The sequence below is a fragment of the Pararge aegeria genome, chromosome 2 (genome assembly GCF_905163445.1).
Source record: "Pararge aegeria chromosome 2, ilParAegt1.1, whole genome shotgun sequence".
NCBI classification, from domain to species: Eukaryota; Metazoa; Arthropoda; class Insecta; order Lepidoptera; family Nymphalidae; genus Pararge; species Pararge aegeria.
The window spans coordinates 4719976-4746042 of record NC_053181.1 but is presented as its reverse complement, the minus strand read 5'-3'; the positions used below and the strand labels follow the sequence as shown (position 1 = coordinate 4746042).

The 26067-nt window shown below is 37.4% G+C and overlaps 1 protein-coding gene and 2 non-coding genes across 3 annotated transcripts; 1 reads left to right on the top strand and 2 right to left on the bottom strand.

The window, feature by feature from the left end:
• The first annotated feature begins 246 nt into the window (after positions 1-246).
• Positions 247-4753, top strand: LOC120634626. The gene is made up of 2 exons (XM_039905362.1): positions 247-1245; positions 4660-4753. Exons 1-2 carry the CDS (start codon positions 377-379, stop codon positions 4685-4687), a joined length of 897 nt encoding a protein of 298 aa, XP_039761296.1. The 5' UTR covers positions 247-376; the 3' UTR covers positions 4688-4753.
• Positions 4754-15825: 11072 nt separating this feature from the next.
• Positions 15826-15898, bottom strand: Trnav-aac. Its single transcript has one exon. It is a non-coding gene; the product is annotated as a tRNA-Val (tRNA).
• Positions 15899-20693: 4795 nt separating this feature from the next.
• Trnav-aac lies at positions 20694-20766 on the bottom strand. The gene has a single exon. It is a non-coding gene; the product is annotated as a tRNA-Val (tRNA).
• Between the last annotated feature and the right edge of the window lie 5301 nt (positions 20767-26067).

Genomic DNA, 26067 nt, shown 5'->3' with positions numbered 1-26067 from the left:
TTTCCACATTCCACTACCGGTTAGCCCTTGGTTGCTATCTCACCTGGTGGTAAGATGCAGTTAAATATCAACCTTTATGTAGGTACATCATCATCATCATGAACTCATTACCTCTCAGAATGAGAAGAGAGAGAGTCTCCTCTTAGAATGAGAAGAGTTTAGGCTGTGGTCCACCAAGCTGACCAAGTGCAGGTTGGTAGGCATCACACGCCGTTGAGTACGTAAGGGAGAACTGATGTGTATCTCATTACTCATAAGTTATACCTATACTCAGTAATACACCGGTCTTCGTAACTGACGGTCGTTTTATTTGCCCACATACATCTCAGTGGCGACGCGGCGGGATAACTTACCCTCGTTAATTTTAATAAATAAAATGTCGGCCTACCTAGGGAATCTGCAAATATTTGACCACAAAACAAGTGAATGGCAAATTTTTAAAGGAAAATTAGTGCAGTTTTTGAAAATTAATAAAGTGTTGGACGAAGAAAGTAAGATTGGAGTTCTGCTAACGCATATCACCGATGAAACGTACCGCTTAGTACGTAACTTGGCTTACCCTCACGAGTTGGATATTCTTAGTTACGCGGGGCTAGTTGCATTACTCGACGGCCATTTCAAGCTCAGACAGTGTTCATTTGCTGATAAAGCGAAGTTCTATGCAGCGTGCAGGAGTTCAGGCGAGTCATTAGGAGACTGGGCGGCGCGACTAAGGGGTCTTGCAACCTATTGCGACTTCGGCAACGCCTTGGAAACGAATTTGCTGGATCGTTTCGTCCTTGGCTTGAGCTCTGGGCCAGAACGCGATAAGCTATTTGAACAGAAGCCGTCCACGCTCACATTGGCTCGAGCTATTGAATTGGCAGAACAAGCAGAGAGTGCCAAGAAGGCGAAGGTATCGGTCTCAGGGAGCGATGCAGTGCAAGTCAAGGAGGAGCCGGTATTCCGCGCGAAGATTCAAGGCCGCGCTGGCCGCGCTCCACCGGCTCGGCGCGACCGCGCTGGTGCGAGCGGAGATGATTCAGCGAATCGGCGTGACAGTTCGCGCTGCAAAGTGTGTGGTCTGAGAAACCATGGAAGTGGTGACAAGTGCCGTTACAAAGGGTATCGGTGTCAAAAGTGTGGGGTCAAAGGTCACCTTAAAAAGGTTTGTTCTAGTGTGAGTTCGGGTGTTTACCATGTCGGGGATGACGAGCCCAACGAAGGTCGTCAGGTTTGTGAGGAATGTGAAAATTTTAACATAAGGTACGTGAGTGATAAACCTATCCTAGTTGACTTAATTTTAGGTAACGTTAAATTGACTATGGAACTTGACTCAGGTTCTGGGGTTTGCGTTATTTCAGATAAATTGTTTAGTGATAAGTTTTCAAATTATAAACTATCAAAAAGTAATGTTACGATGTGTATGTACAGTGGACATAAAATCTCCCCATTAGGTTATTTTTGTATTCAGGTCATTTTTAATAATTTAAAAAAAAAGTTGAAAGTATTTGTTATAAAAAATGGAGGTCCACCTCTATTAGGCAGGGATTTTATGTCTGCCTTCAACTTAATCATCACTACTCAAATTAACTCTTTAAGTGATGATAAAGATGTGCAAAGCTTAGTAGAAAAATATGCCGAACTGTGGCGCGATGAATTGGGTTCGTTCAATAAATTTAAAGTTAAGTTGCAACTTAAAGATAATTCTGTTCCCAAATTTTTCAAGCCGCGTACCGTACCATTTGCCCTTAAAGATAAGGTAGAAAAAGAGCTTAACAGATTAGTAAGTTCAGGTATTTTAATTCCCATTAATTTCTCACACTATGCCACCCCTATAGTGCCAGTACTGAAAGCTAATGGTCAAGTTAAGATCGCAGGTGATTTTTCCATCACTTTAAATAGGGATCTTTTGATTGAAAAATATCCCCTGCCTCGAATTGAAGAGGTATTTGCAAAACTGGGAGGGGGTGAGCGATATAGCAAAATAGATTTAAAGAACGCTTACAACCAATTTGTTCTAGATGATTCTTCTCAGGAGCTTACCACGATTAACACCCACAAGGGGCTTTTTAAATATACCAGGTTAGTGTATGGATTAGCCAATGCTCCTGCGATATTTCAAAAGTCGATGGAAACCCTGCTCTCGGGTATAGATGGAGTCAGTGTTTGGCTCGATGATATATGTATCACGGGTTCCGATAGGAATTCTCATTTGAAAAGGCTCGATGAAGTTCTTAGTAAATTGAGTGACGCCGGGTTACGTTTAGAGAAGAATAAATGCGAGTTTTTTAAAGAAAGCGTGAAGTACCTAGGTTACGTTATAAGTAAAGCGGGGTTAACGACCTGTCCCGATAAGGTCGATGCCATAATTAATGCACCGGAGCCGAGCAATGTTACCGAAGTTAAAAGATTTTTAGGTTTTGTAAATTATTATAGGCATTTCATTCCTAACGCGTCAGCCCTATTGAGGCCGCTTCACGATTTGCTACGTAACGATACGCCGTGGGAGTGGGGCGCGCGCCAGCGGCGCAGCGTGGCAGACGTGCGCCGCCACCTGTGTTCGGAGCGCGTACTCGCGCACTTCGAGCCCGCGGCGCAGCTCGTGCTGGCGGTGGACGCGGGGCCCGACGGGCTAGGTGCCGTTCTGTCGCAGCGTACCGAAGACGGCAGCGAGCGCCCTCTAGCGTACGCGTCGCGTTCATTAATAGCCAGCGAAAAAAGCTACAGCCAGATACAGAAGGAGGCGACGGCTATTATATTCGGTGTTAAACGTTTTCATCAGTATTTATACGGTTGTAAAGAACCCTTTATATTAAAAACCGACCATAGGCCCTTGGTGTCTATTTTTAATAGTAAGACGGGTATACCGGTAACAACGGCACTGCGGCTACAGAGGTACGCTATTATTTTGTCAGCATACAATTATACGGTGCAGTACGTGTCTAGTGAAAATAATGCAGTGGCTGACTATTTTTCGCGCACGCCCTCACAAAATAGCGATAAAACCGATTGCGACGACGTAGATGCTCACTACGCCCTCCGATTTTTGGATGAATCGTCCGCGGCCATTACAGCTCGTGACATTATACAGATGACGGAAAGCGATACCACGTTGCAAACGGTTATTCGGTACATGAAACGGGGTTGGCCTAGGAAAATAGTCTGTAAATCAGTTTTGCCGTATTTTCAATGCAAGTCAGATTTGCAATTCGAAAACGGGTGCCTCTTTAGGGGACATAGAATCGTCATTCCTTCAGTATTAAGAGAAAAGATGTTGACTGAATTGCACGACTCTCATTTAGGCATCGTTAAGAGTAAAAGTAACGCGCGTCAGCGCATGTGGTGGCCGCAGATGGACGCGCACATCGAGCGTTGGATCGGTTCGTGCGACACGTGCGTGCAGGCGCGCGCCGCGCCGCCGCGCGAGCCGCCGGCGCCGTGGCCGGCCGCGCGCGCTCCCTGGCATCGCCTGCACATAGACTACATGACCGTCGAGCAGCGGGTGTACCTGGTAGTAGTCGATTCTTTTAGTAAATGGCTCGAGTGCCTTTATATGAACAATGGAACTTCGACCAAAGCCTTGATCGGGAAATTAAAAAGTATCTTTTCTACATTCGGGCTTCCGGAGGTACTGGTGTCTGACAATGATGTTAAAATCAATTCGAACGATTTTAAAAACTTTTGTTCATCCAACGGAATTAAATACATGACGACACCCATATATCATCCGCCCAGTAACGGTCAGGCTGAAAACTCTGTAAGGACATGTAAAAAGATGTTAAAATGTATACTAAAGAATAGCTCGACGACTCATCAGACTCACGAGCTGTTATTAGGATATTTGTTTAATTATAGGAACACCGTGCACTGCACCACTGGCGAAACGCCATCCAAGTTAATGTTCGGTAGAAATCTTCGATCCCGTCTAGATCTTATTTTACCACTTGATAAAAATCATCTAAACTTAAAAGTACAGACGGGAAAAAGACATTTTAACATCGGAGATCTCGTTTGGGCCAGATGGTACAGCGCACGGAAGGAAACTTGGCAGTTAGGGTCCATAAGAGAGAAGATAGGGAACAAAATGTTTAAAATTTTTATTTATGACCTTGAAGTTTGCTGTATTAGACATACAGATCAAATAATTAAATATACTGGTCGTAAAGTTGTCGAGAGTGCCAATGGTAGCAAGCTTCATCAGTCCACTACTCAACCGCCAGCACAGGTCGCTGAAAGCACTAACGCTGGGCTAATTGTTGACCAGCGCTTGTTGCCCGCAAATACCCAGCCCATTGAGGAGCGGGCGGGCAAGATAGGAACTGATGAAGCTCAAGGAACAACGGTGCCCGATGACATAAGTGCGTCGGATGGGGGTGATAGGGAAGAATGGGGTGACTGTGAGGACGGAGAGAGTGAGCGAGGGTGCACTGACGCCACGAGTGTGGCAGTAACGTTACCGCCAATGACGTCAGCCTCAGAATGTGACCACTCTCCTCAAGTTGAAAATGTGGCCATCGCGCCACAGGCCCCGTCGCCCACACTCTCACGTCAAAAACGATCTAGAAATAAAATTGACTACCGGAAATATTTTTGATGCTCGTTAATATGTAATTTACTTAGTTACTTACCTTTTTATAATTATTGTAAGTTAATTAAAGATGTTGTTTTTGTTACCAGGTTTCAAAAATTAAGTGTGGAGGAATGATGTGTATCTCATTACTCATAAGTTATACCTATACTCAGTAATACACCGGTCTTCGTAACTGACGGTCGTTTTATTTGCCCACATACATCTCAAGAACTCTCAGGCATGCAGATTCCCTCACGATGGTTCCCTACACCGTTTAAACCAAGTGATATTTAAATTGCTTTAATAAAAAACGCACATAACTCCGAAAAGTCATACATTAACAGACGCAATCCTTACACTCAGAGCTCAAACGAAAATGAGTGTAAACATACAAAGGAAACCCTTACACACAACTAACAACCAAACTGCTAAAAATAAATCGAAGCAAACTTAGGACTGTAGTAAGCATGATAACAGGGCATTGCCAACTAAACAAACACCTTTTCATTTTAGGTATAACCGACAGTCCTCTGTGCAGAGCATGCATGGAGGCAGATGAAACATCGACTCACGTATTGCTCCGGTGTAGAGGAGTAGCAGAACAACGCGCAGCATACCTTGGCTCCCCAGCATCTCTCCCTGAAGCACTTGGCGACCTGGGCGGCCTGCTAAGCTTCTGGAGTGAGCTCGGCTGGCTGGAGTGACCCAGTGGGGAGCCGTACCAGTGGCACTACGTACAACGGAAGGTTCCGGCCGACCAAGTACGGAGACAAGCCCAGAGAAAAAAGAAGAAGAACGAAAAGTCATTGGTGCGTGCCGGGGCTCGAACACGGTCTCCACGAAAGGAAAGCAGATGCCTTAACCACTAGGCTATCACCGCTGTATGAAAATACTTACCCAATTATTTTTCAAAGTCCAAACCACTTTTAATTAAACCGCTTAAAACGCACAGTCCGTTCGTTCGTCTTTTAGATATACACCTTTAGTGTCTTAAATTCTCTTATCGATCCCTTAATGGAAAAACGGGATTTAGGTTAATTAAAAAGTTAATTTCATTCTATTCAGACAGTTCGATGTTTTAGCTAAAGTCAATTAAAGGGTATCCCATAGAAGAATCCTTCGATTTTGAATTATAACCGACTTCAGATAGGAAATGAAGAAAGCTGATTTATAATAAAAGCATTAAAATACCTTTTTAAGTTAAAAAGATATGTAAATAGTTTTTTTTTATTCTCACAGTTCGCGGATCAGTAAATTCAAATTCAAATCTTTATTTGTGTGATTGCAGGTTAACAAATTTGATCCTTTAATAAAATATAACAAGTTCCGTGCTACAATCTGCCATTCTATGGCATGCAAATTATAACAACACCTTATTTATAAAATTAGTAGGTATACTGATTTATTTTAAAAAGCCCCACTAGCGGTCATTGTCGTTCTTACTTGGAACATAGGTACCTAGATATTAAATAAGTAGAAATTCTGTAATAACTAGTACTTCCCGAACTATCGTGGTAACTCGAAACGTACGGACCTAGATATTATTTGAATAGAAGTTCTGTAATAATAAGTTTTGACGATCTCCCTGGCGGAACGGTGAGCGCTGTGAATTTAAGTGGGAGGCCCCGCATTCGATTCCCAGCAGGCAATTCGGGAAATTAATATTTCTAAATTTTATCTGGTCTGGTCTGGTAAGAGGCTTCGGCCATGGCTAGTTACCACCCCAACGACAACGACGACCAGGTGTGCAAAGCTAACTTGTAGTGAAATAAAAAAAATAAAAAAGTTCTCGAATGCAAGGTATACAGGTCTTCTTTCTAATCACATGTAAATTCAGATTCGGAGAACATCTTATTTCCAAAATCTACTACAGCGTGATCACAAATACACTAATCTCGTAGTTTTGTGTATAATGTACCTATATATAAGAACAAATTGGTATACCATAATACATAAACATGCCTACTTTGTAAGTATACTAAGCATGCCTACTTTGTTATACTGTAACTTGTATAGAAAACGGACGTAAGGAGTATTTAGTACATTCCTTATTAGACGTCAATATATGTCATTTGAAACTGTCACTTGAAAATGAAACTGCTCAGTAAGCCTCCAGGTACAGTTCTCTTTGTACGTTACCCTGTCCTTCTCTCAATATTTTCATTGAATAGTACGGATCGTACATTACCCAGCGTAACATCAATTTACGGGCCTACGGCATCGGCACACATAACTATAAATTAAGAGGCAGCCATAACGGCTCAGTAAATTAGCACCGTAATGAACCATTAGACCGAAATTTGCCGAACAGAGCCGCGGACTAATGCATGTTATTCGATGATCTATTGATATTTAAACGGAGTTATTACCGGAATTTGTATGATAGCTTTCTGCTTAAAGAATCATTTATTTCTCTTAAAGAATAATTTTACATATTCACTTACAGGGATATCATATGCCGGGACAGCCGACTGGCGTAGTGGGCTGCGACCCTGCTTTCCATTCCCACAAATGGAACATTTTCGTGTGATGAACATGAATTTTTCAATTTTTCAGTGCCTGGGTGTTAATCTGTATATTATAAGTATTTATGTATATAATTTATAAAAATATTCATCAGTCATCTTTGTACCCATAGCACAAGCTACGCTTACCTTGGGGCAAGATGGCGATGTGTGTATTTTATCTTTATATACATATTTCTTGTGTGCGTGTGTGTCACTGAAATCCTCCTCAACGGCTGGACCGATTTGAATGAATTTTTTGGTATGCGTTTGGGTGGCACCCTGGATGGTTTAGGTTCACAAATCAGCCCGACAGATGGCACTGGGGTCCGCTTGTTTGTCTATAAATATATAACTTATATACTATATATGATTAAAAATCTACCCTCAGCACGGCATGCATGGGCAGGAGACAATTATATCCCCGGGGAAAGGATATAAATGTATCTTCTCCCACAGCTTTATCAACTCTCAGAGCACTGGCGCACAAGTGGAAATAATATCCATATAACATATGTGTATTAATAAACGGGGGTAAACTTCTCCTATTCCATGTTTCAGTGATTTAGCAGGTAAGCACGTTCATTATATACCTTGTGCTGGATCTTCGATATCCGTAGGCTGCGAAATGCGAAAGCTTTTAGTACTAGTAGTAGCTTTATGTGATAGAACTCATCCGAGAAAGTTCTACTGCCATGCTTATTTCTGTCGTTGAACAGCCGGTGTACAGGCATCCTCATATTGATGGACAATTTGCAGAACGCGTTCCTCGCTTTTTTTTTCTGAACGATAGGCCAGCTTTTGACGACAATCATGCCCGTTAGAAAGATGAGGTCTAGGCTGGAGCACGCTTGCCTAAAAAAGCCTATTCACTCTTGATTTTAGGTAATCAAATTATACGCGAAAGGAAGCACAGCTACCAGAGGGGCGTTCCACATCCTAGCGATACGTATCAGAAACGTGAATAAAAATGTTTTGTGCATGTTAATGGAATTTCAACCGCATAAGGATGGCACCGCTCACGGTTTCTCGCTGTTCTGAGGTGGAAAGGAGAAGGAGGAACAAGATTGTGAAGTTCTTGAGCACACTCACCGAAGTATATCCGGTAAAAAACCGATAAAGGGGCAACATTGCGTCGGTACTGTAGACTAGGTAGTTTCGCCTGTGTTATCGTTTTGTCACCTCTAATTCTCCCGGCGCGACGGTCCACCGAATCTTAAGCTTAGCAAGCGAAGTGTTGCTCTGTTTTAAAGCGATTTATCAGTTACAACGTGGGCCAACTTCTTGTTCCGTCAATTATTACTAAGTTTTAAAACTGTGTTTGGATAAAAGGCAAGGATACTTAGAAACATTTGTGTTTTTACCATCAGTTGCCAGTAAATTATTGTCTTAAATAAACGAATGAATTTCTGATAGCCGTGAAATAAAGAAATATTGCCGCAGTATCTGTGCCCGTCAACAGAGAACAAGCTACAGGCGAAGCTATATTTAAAAAAAAATGTTTGTATTGCACATATTCGATCACACGAGTATCTCAGTTTCGACTGAGATACTCGTGTGATCGAAGTGGCTCAATATTGTTCTTCGCCGAAATGTTCATATCCTTACAAGTTAAACGTCTTAAAACCTCCTTCGCCATTGAATTGCGCTTTTAAGTAGCTCTAACTACATATAGTGCAATGCGCTTCTGTGTTACTGTAAGGGCGTTGGATGTCCCCACTTATAGCACATTTTTTTATCGCCAAATCATTTGCAATTATTTTCCACACAACGAATAAAAAGCTGATATTGACATAAAATAAAATTTTATTTAATCTATTGATTTATTTGTATGTCTAAACTCTTTTAGGTGTGATGAAAACAATTTACATATGAAAGTATATACAATATATATTATTTCGTCATACCTGAATAGAAGGTCAATAGAAGGTAGTTATGTAAAATTCATTTACTGTATTTTTTTAATCATTCCTCTACAAGTTAGCCCTTGACTGCAATCCCAGCTGGTGGATAGTTATGATGCAGTCTAAGATGGTAGCGGACTAACCTGTTAGGGAGTTGACATACCCCTAATCGGTTTCCATGCGACATCGTACCGGAACGCTTAGGGGCAAGTCTGGCTGTAGGGGGGTAAGCCTCGGCCAAAGCCTCTCACTAGGCCAGACCAAAAAAAAATCCAGAAATTATAAATTCCCAAACTGCGTATGCCGGGAATCGAACCCTAGAACTCATGCTTGAATTCAAAACGATCACCGTTGCGCCAGGGACGTCATCAATTATAGTCGTAGTAATAGTCTGATGTACTCGTACCTACATGTGACTTCAGAAATCAATCAGGCATTGGAACTGTCAGTAAAACATCTTTTATTTAATGCTTCTTCAACAAAGCACTCGCATTAATGAAAATTATAGTTTATATTAGCTCGAGGTACCTATTTCATGTCAACGACAATGCAAGAACCAAGATAGCATTTATAACACTAATAAAACAATACCCCTTTACTTGGACTTCCTTTGCTTTGAAAATGTATGCAGTTTTAAGTAACAAATGTCATTTTCTCACCACTTATATTCTATGAGTTTTCCACATGAAAAGCTACTTTATCACCAACGGTTAGGATTCAAAACAATATCTTTAATAATCGCTGTAATAAGTTATTAAGAAGTTTATTTTCATGGTTGCTTCAAGTTTTGTGTGCTAGAAATGGTTTAAGTTTGTACAACAATCATTATGTAAGTATAATGATTAAAAGGCTTCTATATTTATCATTCCTAGAGTTACATTTTGCTGAGTATTTCATACAATAGGTAAAATCGTATCGTCGATCGTACTTCAGTGTAGAAAATATTATATATAAAAATGCGGATGTTTGTTACTCAATCACGCAAAAACGGCTGAACGGATTTGGATGAAATTTGGCATGCATGTAGTCTTTGACAAGGTAAATAACGTACCTTTTATCCCGATTCCTTAAGTAGCTTCTGAGGGAAAATCGAAAATTGTGTACGAACTAAGCCGCGTATGCTATGGAAAAGTACATGTAAATTCAGTCAAGCGCTCGTCTATAAAAATAAAAAAAAAATAAAAATGTACTTTCTATACCAATCTCTCAAATAGTTCCCGTGGTAAGATTAAAAATTGTTAACGCGTACTTCGCGTTAACAATTTTTAATCTTAATTTCTAATCTTTCTCAGAACTTTAATAATCTTTCAATTTTTAATCTTTCTTACTTTAGGAACTTTAGACCCAATCCTGAAGTCCACGCAGACGAAGTCGCGGGCAGCGGCTAGTAGAAAATAATTTTTAAAACTAAATTAATTATGTCGATTGTCGCCTAACTTTATCTAAATCATTTTAATAAACCCATTAGCAGCCCACGACAGGGCACGGGTCTTCTCTCAGAATGAAAAAGGTATAGACCGTAGTCCACAATGCTGGCGAAGTGCACATTACAAGACTTAAACATCTTTGAAAACATTATGACAAACTCTCAGGCATGCAGAAACCCTCACGATGTTTCCTTCCTTAAGTGATATTTTAATTGTTCGAAACAAAGTACGTATCTATTGATACTTCAAATTATTATATCAAGACGATAGTAACCTTCGCACAAAAAAGAAAAAAAAATCTTAATATGCTAGGAATATGCGCTGAACTTCTCTTTTGCTACAAATATATTGGCAGGTGTCATTCGTGCGATTTTAAGAATCAACATGGGTGTTATTTGTTTATAAAAATATCTTACACACATGGCAGTGTGATGTGCTAATGAAAAAGCAGACTTATTGACATGTTGTTAAAACTGAATTTTAGACTAGTCCTGCATCCACAAAAGGAACTCTATCTACTTTTATTTTTATCCTGTAGTTTAGAAATAAATCTTGTCTCATCATAAAACGCACCCTCTCAAGTTTTATTAAAGTTTGGTAAACAGTTTTACTATTATCTTACCATTAAACTGAGCTACTAAAGTTTATTGTTGTATGTAGTTTGGCTAAAGCCAAAGCCCGCGGGCCCGGAATAATAAGCGGTGTTGTTTGAGACAACAAACTGCCACGTGAAGGCTAGCTCAATGGAGGTTAGGAATAATTAAAGAAAGTAGTATGACTAAACCCGGCTGTTGTTAAAACCACCTTGCTTCATGTGATCATTTATTTTATTACAGATACCTGACAGTTTCCCCGGACAGCTACCAGGGCACGCGGTAGATCACCCAAGAGATGGACGGACTAGGTAAAGGCAACAATCTAGGGTCCTCAACATGTATGCGCAAGAAAGGCAACAGTTAGGGAAGAGTGGCGACGGATTGAAAAAGCGAGCCGCAACATCCAGATAACGACCACGACCTACGACGAGTCATGACTGTAACTTCAAAGAAAACAGTTTCCCTGACCCATTTTGGAGAGAATAATAAGAGGAGACTTCAGGAGACACTCCACAATGACATGAAGATATGTTAAGCAAGCGCAAAGTGGGGCTGTGGCGGAAGCTGGCATACCTCATGTCGTAGTAGCGTCCGCCCCAAAAAGGGGAGAAAGAGTTTTAAGGGACAAGGATGTAGAGTAAAGAACTTGTAGGAAGTCAAGAAGGTGACCCGGGAACAGGCCACAGGAAAGTACCGGGCCCGCAGATTCTGCTCATATGGTTATATGGGCGAGGTTGGTGGGGCGATGGGAGGTTTTGGGTTGACCAATTTAGGCGACGGTGGTGAATCATCTGGTAGATTTTCCAACTACGCGGGAGATGTTATGGAGTACAATTATGTTCGCAAACACTCTCTATTCCCTGACTTTCATAGTCCGCTGGGACAGCAGATTCGACAAGACCGGTAAGAGATCAGGCGTAGGGCTGAAAATATGGGCACCTGCTGTCACGAACTTTTTTTATAACTTTTAAAGGGAAACAACTTTGTCATACATAATTCTATCGAAACTTCCGTTTCCGTAGCGCACGCAGCGGAAGCTATTAAATGAAAAAAACCGCCGATTTTGAAACCTTTTTCATTGGTGCTGTGCTCCTATTGATCTTAGTGTAATGATATCTAGCCTATAGCCAAATCGATAAACCAACACTGAAATGATTTTTCAAATCGGACCAGAAGTTCCTGAGATCATCGCGGTCAAATAAACAAACTCTTCAGCTTTATTTAGTAGTTGGTATAGTAAGTTTATTGAAGGTATATAAATATGCGGTTCTGTTTAATTGTATACGACTCAGGCAAACATATTATTTATTGGCAATTATATGTTTGTTAGTAAGACGTCAGTGTGTGAGGGAATTTTTAATGAACTAAAGGTTCTCGCTATATCGTCTGCTTTTAACAACAACAAGTACTGATTATTTTCCAATTCTACACTATTTCGAGGCATTTCTATATGCAAAAAGATTTTTCAAATATATCGTATTTAAGTAAGTCCAAGAGATTAGCGTGTTCAAACAAAAATAGCTCGTCGGATTTGTGGTGAGGATTATATATATAGAAATGTACGTATAGAATGTAGGTACGTTTTCCCAACATCACACATAGATTACATAAATTTTCCAACTGCGACTAATAAAATAATTAGGTACTAAATTATAATTACAAAATTGACGGCTTGTGTAGAGACAAATTAATGGAACTAATTTTCTACCTACGCCTATCTAATTATACTTATTTGTATATAGCAATATTTTGATTTAGTATTTGCTTGATAACTGATTCATAGAGACAGTCAGTTGCGGCGTTGGGCTATAGTCTCAAACCCCTTAAATTTTGTTGTTTTTCAGATTCAAGTACATACATTTTAAATGCCATAAATCATAATTTTATGGCACTTAGTAAACGTTTATACCATTAGCATTTGTTTGCGTCCTTCTTCCGCGTTGAGGCGGTTTTTTACGTGGGAAACGTTTGCTTTGCTGGGATAACACTCTCTGTTACTCTCCATCCATTCAACTAACTCTATGCCAACCAACAAATTCATTGGTTGCTTTGTTAAGGAAGGACAAACTAGCAAACAACAACTAAAACACTTTTACATTTATAAGTAAGGATTTTTCACATTAATATAAAAAATTATACAAATGTTAACTTGTTGGGTCTTTATTTGGTATTCGTTAGCCAACTTTAGTTGTTTGAACTGATCAGCCAAATGATTATAATTAATACCTAGTTTATTTTTATTACTAGATTATTGGTTTATAATATTGACATTCGTACTACCCAGATGAATATGGTGAATATGAGGCGCTTAAATTGTGAGATCCAGCTCCCGACCATCCAGATGGAGATGATGGGTATTTAGGTATATTACTTCCATATCCAGACAGGCCTGATTGTGAAGGATATTTCGATGGTTGGAAATGAGATCCTGTTCCAGATAATCCACTTGGTGACGAAGGGTACGTAGGTGCATTACTTCCAGATCCAGATAGCCCTGTTTGTGTAGGATACTTTGACAGTTGAGAGTGAAATCCTGTTCCAGATAATCCAGTTGGTGAATGAGGATACGACGTAAAATTTCTTCCATATTCAGGCAGCCCTGTTTGATATTTGTGATAGCTTGATGGTTGTAAATTCGATCCTGTTCCCGAAAATCCAGTTGGAGACGTAGGGTACGAAGGCGCATTGCTTCCGAATCCCGAATGCCCTGTTTGATATGAAGGATATCCTGATAGCTGAGGGTAAGATCCGGATCCAGATAAACCAGTTGGGGATGAAGGATACGAAGGGGCATTACTTCCAGATAACCCCGTTTGAGATTGAGGGTATCTGGGTGGATAAGAATTAATTGTCGAATTGAATCTCCATTTTCGACCCCACGGCTTATGCCTATTCTTACAATCTGAGAAGTTTATCACTATGTAAAAGCACAAAAGCAACGCTAGTAACTTTGCCTTCATTGTTGCGTGAACTCTGGCTAAAATCTAACAGCAAACTGGAAATATAATCACTCTTAAGAGGTAAATATGAATTTTATAACAATTAGTAGATTATGACATTAAAAAGTATTTGTGATACTAAAATTCTCTCCTACTAATGAGAAAAAACATCAGTATACACAGTAAACAAACCACAAACCAAATGTATAAACACGTTTTCGTTAACGACTACTTCGCGCGTCTGATAGTAGTTTTTAACAAACATATCAATATTTCGAAAAATGTTATTGTACTTGTTTTTTTTATAATCAAGCGGGAAATTTTAGGTTATTTTTATTTATTTGCATAATCATTAATTCCCATTTTTTTTAATTAATTTTGGGATATTCATCTATGATGAGCATTAAAGCGATAATTCCACCAATCATAAAAAAAATATTTCTGTTTCTGGCATTTTATGTTATTCGTGTATGACGTGTTTCTTTTTCTACAATCCCTATCTCTATCCCTATCCAATATTATAAATGTCAATGCAAGTTTGTTTGTTACGCTTTCACGCAAAAACTACTTAACCGACCCTCATGAAACTTTGTGTTTTTGTTTTGGAGATAGAGGACAGAACTCCTCAGCGGACAGCAGCATACCCCTCATTTAAGGCTTAGCGATACTGAAGACTTTGATTTTTTTTTTAGAAATGCATCAAAATTTAATGCCACATGAAAAAACAAAATCAAACGCAGACGAAGTCGCGGGCAACAGCTAGTAACTACTAAGTGTACTATTTTAAATCTTTGGTAATATACTCTTAGTAATTAGCTTATCCTTTTTATATCTACGTTTCTAGCTAGTCTGATAGCTAGGAAAACTAGTCTTTTAAAAAACCTTACGAATAATGTTCAGCATAATAGCTTCGCTCGATTTAAATATCTACAGTTATCCAACCGAGCATTTCAATCGAAGCACTCGTTAAAAGTATCCCTCAAGCGGGGTGTTAGACTAAATACAAAGCCCCGGAGCATCAGACCTTCGTCAGGGGGCAGTCATTTCACGGGTATCTTGTTCCTTGTACCAATTACATTGTGATTGACCGCCATCCAACAATGACCTGCCAGTTCTCCAACGACCAGCATTAGAATCTAAGGACGGTGCGTGTGAGTTAGAGGGGTCTTACTAATGTGGACATCGATATGTACCGCGTTTGGTCGAATGCCCCGATTGATTGGGATGCCTTCAGGACTAGTCTGTTTCAATAATGAAGTGATAGAGTGTAGTTATATTTGTAGATTTATTGACTCAAAGTGCTTTTTTTGGTGTATTTTTTTTCTTTATATCTTTTATTGGTAACTATCAATGATAAGAATCTAGGTATCTCTAAATAACAAGCAAAATAAAACACACAACTTCTTCTTCAAAAAAAAATTCACTTCTGTAACGTTTTTAATTTATTTCATTCTATTGTATTACCTGTTATCACATGTAAATATATTATCTACAAAGTTAGGTACCTTTCTTGATAGCAAAGAAGGTACCTAATTTTTACATATTACTTATCAGCGCCTGAAATAAAATGTAGAAAATATTTATTTCTTTCTTTAATTGGTATAACACCTGTGTGTAACCTTAGTGGCTAATCTGTAAAGCATTTCAAATATTATCTGCTCTGCAAAAGTCGGTAAAAAATTGTGATGCCAAGATAATGGTAACATACGAGTAATTCAACACAAACAATTATTACACTCATACAGACGTGCACTTGCACATATTTTTTACTTTCGACGGAATAAAACAGTTACGCTTTATTCCGTCGTAAGTAAAAATAAAACACAAAAATAATGTTTTGTAAGAGTCGAAGAACATTTAAAAAAACATAATATAAAAAAAAACTATGTTTAATAAAAATATCTGTTTCCGCCCGGGATCGAACCGGGGGCCTTCTGCGTGTTAGGCAGATGTGATAACCGCTACACCACGGAAACCTGACATTTCATGCGAAATTTAGTACACGTAATCTAGTTATTGATAATATAGGAAATAGAAAGTGCGTAAAAATATCTAGAGCGTGGATTAAATAAATAAGCTATGTTGTATCCGTGCAAAAACGAGTTTGATAACCTAAATATAACACAGGTCAAGAATGGTCTGACGCTGTTATTACTGTAGTGATACTATAATATAGTATCACTACAGTAATAACAGCATTTTTTGAAGTCATATTATGACTTCAATTAGGTTAAGACGCACTACCCAAATACTATCAAAATAACAAGAAGGAACACATAACAATTATTACAAATGCGAAAATGAGTGTTTGTTTGTTTGTTTGTTATAGCACGTTAAAATCAAACACTCCACGATGTTTATAAAATTTGGTACAGATATAGCTTGCATTCTGAATTCAGTCATGAGATAATTTCAATTCAATACACTGACGGTTTCCGAGGTAAATAAAAAAAAACTGAAACGCTACAGTTATTTAGTTAATTATATAGGTACACGGTAGCTATATAATAATTAAAATAATAAAATAGCATCATTGTTATTTGTATAAGTATACTTTAGAAAGTATAAGTATACTTTAGTATACTTTTTAGTATTACTTTGTGAAGGTAAAAATTAAATAATAATATAATAATACAGCTTAAAATTCAAATTCAAAATTCAAAAATTCAACATTCATTTATTTCAGGTAGGCTTAATATAAGCACTTTTTAATCGTCAAGTAATAGCACTTAAATTTAAGTCTGCTTAATATCGACTCAACCTCAACTAAATGAAAAACTAAAAGGAGAAAAATATTCATAAAAAGTTTTAGCTGACGATGTTACGGCTGATGTAAAACAAACTTGCTGAAAACCATTAGTGCCATGTCGGGAGTTTGTTTTCATATTGAATTTACAAGTACAAAAAGGCACGACAAAAATCAAGTACAACCCGTTGTACGGAAGACAAAACCAAAATGAATGAGCGCATAAACAAAGTAAGGGCTGCCATGTTTTATGAAGCCATATAGCTGACAGTTAAGCAAAACACTTAATGTTGCGCCTACATCATTATCTCGTTCGTACCACCCCTGTTTATTAAATCCCCCATCGACGAAATTCCGACTTTAATGTGATGCGGTAAAGTTGTCAATAGAATGCCTAAAATATCGCAATGATTATTTGAACTCTTGTTATTTTAGTTGGTTTTGTTGAAAAGAATTATTTGTGTAATGGCTTTCCTTTTCATAAAATGTATATTATGCGTTACAGACAGAGAATGTTTTAATCAACAATAAATTATGGCATGGACAAAGGAAATATATTTTTAATGCGATTTCAAAAATATCTTCTTGACTGATTTTAAAAGAATTCATTTCAAACTCTTGTAAACAATCCATTACCATCCTGGATTTATCCTAGGTCCCCTGGCATTATGCACAATAATACTGTATACGATTGGCGCAGTGGGCAGCGACCCTGCTTTCTGAGTGTACGGCCGTGGGTTCGATTCCCACAACTGGAAAATGTTTGTGTGATGAACATGATTGTTTATTGTTTATTGGGTACACAAAACAGGTAATAACTAAAAGTAGATCTAAATATAAGTAATAACAAGTTTTGTTCTAAGCTACAACCCAAAGTATGTGTACACAACTTGGAATTAAATTAAACAGAAAGTAAAGATAAAATTAAAGTTGAAACAAAAAAGAAACACTTAAATAATAATATATATATTATTTCCCTAAAGATTATGTGGAATAGTGCTTAATAATTAGATTTTTAAAAATATTTATCCTTTTGTTAAAAATGTCAATATTATGATTACTTGATACTAAATCATTATAAAGGCGGCACATGCGAACGATGGGATTGTAAAAGGAAGTATTGTTCTTGTCTTAGACAAAGACACTTAGGGAAAATGGTTTAAAATATTTTAATCTGGGATTAACGCGAGTATTTATAGTAATGAGCGAGAGCAAGACGGAAGAATCAATTTGGGAGTTAATGAGCTTAAATAAGAAGATCAAATGAAAGTATTTTCGACGAAATTGCAAGCTTTGCATCCCAAAGTGTACAAGCCTGTCATGGTAAGTTGTACGTTTGTTTTTCAGTGTCTGGGTATTTATATGTATATTAGCTGTTGCCCGTGACTTCGTCTGCGTTTAATTTTGTTTTTTTATTTGGCATCCAATTTAATTAGTTATGTTCTAAAATAATTTAAAGTATTCAGTATAGCTATGCCTTAAATGAGGGGCTTGCTGCTGTCCGCTGAGGAGTTCTGTCTTCTATCTCCAACCACATTCATCAGATCTTCACAAAGTTTGGGCAAAATTAAACACATATTATAATCTCTATAGTACAAAAATAATTATTTAAATCGGTTATAATTTATCGAAGATATCGTCAAACACTTTCATCTCCTCTCCCAAAGGAACCGAGCTTAATGTTGGGATAAAAAGTATCCTATATTACTTCTAACACTTCCAAGACTATGTGTACAAAGTTTCATGAGGATCGGTTAAGTAGTTTTAGCTTGAAAGCGTAACAAACAAACTTACATTCACATTTATAATATTAGTAGGGATAGGGATTATAAGTTAAAAATATTCATCAGTCATCTTAGTAACCATAACACAAGCCACATTACTTTGGGGCTAGATGGCGATGTGTGTACTGTCGTAGTATATTTTATTTATTTAATTGTGCCTTTCGTAGAAAAGAGAGAGCAAAGTTTATCGCCATCGGAGTCCGAAGTGTGAATCTTTACACAATGCGCAAATTTTAATGATACCAAGTTACTCACACTGTTGTATTCTTCATTGTTTTTAGGTTCTGTCCTTTACATAGATGAGCAAATAATATAACGGTGTACGAACAGTAGCGTCGTAGTAACTTAACCCGACTGCCCAGCCTGGTGATTATGGGCAAACAGTGGCGTGTACATATACTAATGCGCTGCCTACCCTTTTATTTTATATACGTGGTTTTTGAGCAGGATTTTTACAATAAAGAATACCTAAATTACATTATGAAAAAAAAAAAACAAATGAGCAAACTAAAAAGAAGATGTTATGACAAATAATATATTATGATTAATTATATATAACTGTAAAAATATAAAGATATTAAGTAAAAAAAAAAATAGTGCAATGAAAAACACGAAACTTATGCTCTAAGTAAATGTACGATAATAAACATTGATTCTGGTCAAGAAGATTTATCTATATATTATGTATAAAATAGAATTTAAAATCAATGTAAATTTTATACCTTATATTATATCTTTAATCGAGCAATTCTTGTATATACTCGTATATAATTCGAATCTCGGAACCGGCTCCAACGATTTTCATGAAATTTAGTATACAGGGGGTTTCGGGGGCGATAAATCGATCTAGCTAGAATTCATTTTTAGAAAATGTCATTTTATTTGTGTTTTCCGGTAGTAACCGATTTGGTGCAACGAAGTTGCACGGGTCAGCTAGTATTTGTGATGAGAAATAGATGGCTTTTTAATATATTATATTTTTATTTATTTATACCCTGGTCAGAAACCCAGTGCACGCCAATGTAGGCAAACCCTCTCGTTGGGAGACACCTCTTGTCCAGAACTTGACGGTCATAAGCTATTGATGTATTTTATTTTAATTATCGGAAATATTACAACATAAACTAAATTTGAGGAGCTGAGAGAGCCTCCGCTGAAATGTCAAACCATAATTAAATCAAAACTTGAGCTATTAGATAGTATGGAATCTACAATTTGGCGTTAATTAAAATTAATTATTTTAGACCTGTCTCCGCCACATCAAAGGGTTCCGTAAATTGATATCGCTCGGTAAATCGACGTCAAACGTTGCCGAGGTAACGTTACTGTTTGTATTTTGACTCGTTGCTTTTGCTTCTCAAGAATTTCCAGGATTCACAATTTATCTTATAAAAAATTCGTATTACAATATTTAGAATTACTTAAAAGATAAAAAAAGAACCGGAGATAGCGCATTGGGTAGAGGCTCGACTTCAGTTTCGGGGGCCGAGTTCGAATCCCAGCACTCTGACTTATATAACTACTGTGCATTTTAATTAATTAAACACACAGACTGAAAAACATTCATTTTCATCACACAAACATTTTCCAGTTGTGGAAATCGAACCCACAGCCTTGGCCTCAGAAAGCAGGGTCTCGTTACTTTAGGTTTAAGTTGGGAAACGAAGCTATCACCATTTCTGAAAGAAGGACTGACTTATTTTTTGCGTAAAGAATCAGCCTGGCTGTTCAGAGCGGTAATGCAGACAGCTAGGCAACATTCCAAGTTTAGTCATAAGTTTTGCTGTAAGATAAAAAAAAAAAGTTCAAAACAACTAAAACACATTGTAAGTATAAAAAACCAAACTATTTCTATCTTTTAGTTTAGTTCATTTGTAGTGTTTCTTAAACAACTATTTTTGTTATAGCAAAATTAATCGGTTAAGCATTAAAGTTTTTTTTAATATTAGAGAAATCGGCCAAAGATAGTTGTTGGAAATTAAAATAACAAACATTCCTGCCTTATCGACTATAGATGAAATTTATATTAACTAAGAAAAATCTTAATTTGCAAATTGGAAACTGTTTGAAGAGGGTTAAAATAAAGGATTCGGTTACAAACAAAAAACGACGATATTAGTTAAAGAAAAAACACAAAAATAAAAGCGCATAATACATTTAAAAAAAGAAGTTTTTTCAAACACGTTACACTAAAAACTACATTGAATTAATTAATGTGTAATCTATAATTCCCAAAAAGTATGTTTCCGCCCGGGATCGAACCGGGGGCCTTCTGCGTGTTAGGCAGATGTGATAACCGCTACACCACGGAAACTATTTACGTTACGTCGAATTTTATATCATGTATAAATACAATCATGATAATTGCGACCGAATTAGTATTCTGCTGTACGGAAACAAGAATGTGTCTATAATTATAGCATTGTTGAGCAATTTGTAGTAGTTTTCATTTTTCTTTCGAACGATATTCTTATATACTTTAGCGATAAAGGGACCGGAATACTTTTTCGGTCCCTAGAATACAGTATTTGTAAGACCAAACAATACTCTTTATAAACGAAAAGTGGATATAAAAAACCGCTTTACTCGAAATGGACATAAGTTAGTGACATCTGCATATTGTTTGCGAAAGGTGCAGAAGTCATTTGTGTGATTTAGTATAATATGCTTTTATAATATAATTGCCAAGTAAATTTTGAACCTACCAATGCATAAGTTTAAATAATGTGTTAAAATACATTTAATAAATCGTGGTTAACGATTGATGAATTTGGTAAGACAAGGCTGTTGAAAGCTGGCTCCGTTCTCATCTCTCACAAGGTTGAAAATTTAAAAGATTGTTAACTGTTTAATGAACTAAATGTTGAAAAAGAGCAATCTGCTGAGTTTCTTGCCGGATCTTATAGGTGGTATCTTCATTCCAAACCGACTGACTTGACGTTTCAAAGTTTCTTATTTTTAATAGGTACACAAAATTTGGGCCTACTTGAAATAAATGAATTTTGATCTAAGTATCTTATTTATATTGTTTTAACATAAGTCCCTTTTTACTATTGTTATACTTTATCCCGACTTCAGACTCTCCCACTGCCTACGGTCTCTATTAGAGATCTCTTATAGAGTATAAGTATTTCCATTTTCACAGTTTTTCTAGTTTTTACACATCACTTGATTTTGTACAAAAAGTATTATTTTGTGTCCTCATAGGTGACGAGTCGTATGAACGGTGTCAAAAATTAACGTCACAAAGTGTTCGTATACATCTCGATTAAGTTCACTCAGACTTCGCACTCGCTAAGCGATTGAGTGTTCTGGTGCGATGACGCGTAGAAAACGATTAGTGGTATGAATACCATACTCCCTAACAGGTTAGCCCGCTACATCCACTAGAGACCAGGTGAGTACCAGGTAGTACAAGGTGAGATTGTATTCAAGGGCTGAGCTAAAAAATAATATTAAACCATTGAAACCTATAGGTAAAATTTGACAGTCCCAGTAGGTGTCAAAACTTACGTCAAAAATACATTTCGGGTGCAGATTATTTTCTAGATGGAGGTATAGAAAATCAGGAATATGTTCAGGACCGGGACTTTAATATAGGCCTTATAGTTAAACGTGGCGTAACGATTAATTAATTACGCAACGATTTTTTATGCTCTGACATTTCAAAGGGTGCTGTTATTCGAAGTGTGACAAAACACTGCTTAGCTAATCCGAAGTTCAGCGTCGTTTATTAAAAACGTTCTTGAAATATTGGCTCTAATAGATACTAGAGGACTTTTAAATTTAACCAAAAAAGTAGGTTATGAAAATTAAGCTTAATTTTATGTAAAGTCGAGCCTGCACGTTCAAGCTCACCGTTTTTAAATATTTGATAGAAGCAGGCGTTCTCCTTCTTTTCCCGGAGTATAGCAAATTAAGCTTCATTTTCACATTTAAATAATAATTATCATAATATAAATATATCATGGATTTCCGCAAAGTAACGCCCGCTTCTATCCAATATTTATTAAATTAGGTAACCAGATATAATTATTTCACTGTCCAATATCTAAACATAAAGCTGCAGCAATAAAACATTGCGATAAAACGATTAGCTGTCTCATAATGCACTAAAATTTACGCAATAATAACCGATAATAATAATTTACTGCCACGAATATACTTTAACACTGAATATTTCGTAATTGCCTATGTCCAAACACAGCTAGCTACATCCGAGGCAGAATGCTTGGCAATTTGTTAGCACGCCTCGCGCGAGGCCAACGCACGTTAGGTGTCTGCTGAATTTGGTTCTCTAAAGTAAAGCACTTTTTTTGTCCACTAAATGACTTGACTAAAATCTCACCTGGGGGTGAGTGATGATACAGTAATAATACTGTATCATCACTTAAGGAGAGGCATTGTAAGAGTTATAAAAAGCCTACCCTCAAGTATTTATAACTCGTACTGGAGATTTTCTTCATTTTATATCATCTGCATACCCTGTGCATTTCCTCTAAGCACGCCACTAAGTAGGCTAGCAAATTAGGAGTATAAAAGTTGAATTTAAACCCGTACCCCTAAACAGTTCCTACGCGTCTACGTACCGGTACACTTAATCGCCTGGCGGTCCGTTTTTGCCGGTAGGATGCTAACTAGTCAATGCCGAAGCCTCCCACCAGAACCAGGTTTCGACCTCCCACACTGACCAACTAAAACCTAACTAGTAGTAACCCCTTTCATACAAAGTTCGTTTTCTTGTGAAAAACATTTATACTGACGCACTATTAGGCCTTTAAAAAGAACGGTGTAAGAATTATTCGCGATAAAAAAAAGCTATGCAGTTAATCAGGCTGTAAGAGCTTAGCTTTGCAGTTCGGCAAGTACTACTTCACATCCGTGTCTGAATACAAATCCCAAGTGCATAATACCCAGGCGTAATAAGGCTTAACTACCCCTTTGGTCTATTTGTTAGTATATTAGGTTTGTGTTTAAAGACATTTATTCCCATAAAAGACCTAAGTCACTTACATAGGAAACTTAATTTTCTATAATAAAACTAAGCTAAAATCAATTTTACTATTATCTACTCATTCAATGTATTCAAGATACCGTTGAAGCAAGTGATATCCTAATTACTTAACTTGTTAATTAAGTAATTAGTAACCTCGATGTATTATAATATGTTAATAATGTAAAAGTATTATTTACATACAGTTGAAACGAATGCATCGGTAGGTCCAAAATTACCTACCTAACATATTATTAAATCGTATATCTAACCCCACAAAGGACTTCTGCACCTTTCGGAGACGATATGCAAATATCAGTAATTCAGAGTGTATTCTGGCAACAGACAACGATATCTGTAGCCTCCTCTCTGACTTATACCTGTGCTCATACTAGCTCATCTCCATATCAAAGAAGCATCTTTGATGTTCTAACCTCACCTAGTCTATATCCCAGGTAAACTTCAAAACAACCTACAAAATATTTCGGTACCTATACAAGGCATTCGGATATTTTAATAGAGGAACTGGAAATCCCATAACAATATCACTCATACTGGATTTAGAGAAATGATTATAACTTGTAGTTTCAGTTTTCAAAAGTAACGTACAGAAAATTGACAACACTCACTTGTAATGACTTGAAATGTTGAGTTAATGAATGAACGAATGAGTTAATGACTAGACTTTTATTGCACATAAAAAAAAATCAGAATAAAGATTAAAATACCAATACAACAGGGTAGGCATTTGGCGGCCTTATCGCTACATAGCGATCTCTTCCAGCAGGGCTAGCACAGGCCGGAGACAAAAATTATATCCCCCAATCATATCCCATGATAAGGGATTTAATTAATGTGTCAACCTGCTAAAGCGCGGGAACATGGAATAGGAGAAGTTTACCCCCGTTTATAATTACACATAAATTATTTGGATATTATTTCCACTTGTGCGCCAATGCTCTGAGAGTTGATAAAGCTGTGGGAGAAGATATTTTTTTATCCTTTCCCCGGGGAGATAATCTTCTCCTGCCCATGCTAGCCGTGCAGGCAACCAATAGCGTAGAAAACCCTAGTACGGAAAATACGTACGTGGTGCACATATACAAAGTATAAATAAATTTACGAAATACGTACAAAGTACGTAGGAATACATATTAAAACATACAAATAATATCATTAGATATAAATTTTTTGTTGTCAAAATAGCAATTTAAGTGTATATGCATATGAATGTGTGTTTGGATTGTTGCTAAATATGAGTACATAACATTGTTGCTATTGACATGCATCACCCCATTTGATCCTAAACATTATTAGCGCAATTGATGTTATGGTTGTCATTGCGTATTTTTATGACAACTTTGAACAGCAAATAGCAGCGTGGACGGTTTTTTTTTATATTTTATATTGCACTACAAGTTAGCCCTTGACTGCAATCTTTGCTGCTGGCAAGGGATAATGCAGTCTAAGATGGTAGCGGGCTAACCTGTTAAGAGTATGGCAGTTATATTAAACCCATACCCCTAATCCCCCCCTAATTGATTAACCCCCTAATCAATTTCTACGCGACATCGTACCGGAACGTTAAATTAATAAGCGGCACGTCTTCTTCAGTAGGGTGATACGTTTGATGCCTCCCACGAAACCAGACCAGACAAAATTTTAAAATGGTAAATTCCAAAATTTTCGGGGATTGAACCTCCGACTTAAAATCACAGCAATCACCGCTGCGCTAGGGAGGTCATCAAAAACATAGAAAGCCTATGTCCAGAGTGGGACATGAATGTGCTGTGGATGATGATGACAATCCGTAGTTTAAGCTTACTTTAATAAGAATTTGACCTTTCAAAGCATCCTCAAAAAGAGAAAAGTTTGGACATTTTCGTGATACACATTTCAGTGATCTCTCATAAAAAAGGTATACCAACTTTGCTATGATTAATGGTCGCGTTAAACACTTCATGTCTGAAACAAAGTGCTGATATCTTAAAGTAACGGAAAGTGTCCAAGTTTTGATAAATGCTTTTTTTTACATTGTATCCCCTTGGGACATTTTCAATCAACTGTTGGGAGAAGTTAGTTTGATAGGTCCAAGTTTTTTTTGGGTAGAAAATGGTGCTAATTCAATGTCAAAGTAAAATATATTTTTATTCAAATACCTTAGACTGGCACTTTTGATGCGTTCATTACATATAAAATATTGTACATAGTAGAGAAATGATGGCGACAACTACATTCGTAAACTTAAGACTAAAGCTACGAGGTCTCCAAATGCGCCCTGGTTTCAAAAGCCTTCAACAAACTTAACCAAGTTTTTTTTGGTTATCACTATCATAATTGTCATTCTTGTATACGCAGTATGATTGACGGACTGCGCGTCCACAACATTATCAATCAAACCTCCTTCCTCTTTCCCAATGTCAAGGTTATCTAGACCGCACTTTGCACTCCCCATTTTCTATTCTAACTTTCTTCTGTGTGTGTGTTCCATTGTGTGAACACAAAGTAATAAAAAGTATTCCTATGACAGACTTACTTCCTTCTTCTTCTTCTGCTTTTTGCCCAGGTTCGCCTGGTCCCTGGTGTCACGTCGAACGGTAACGATCTATTGTGACACCGCCA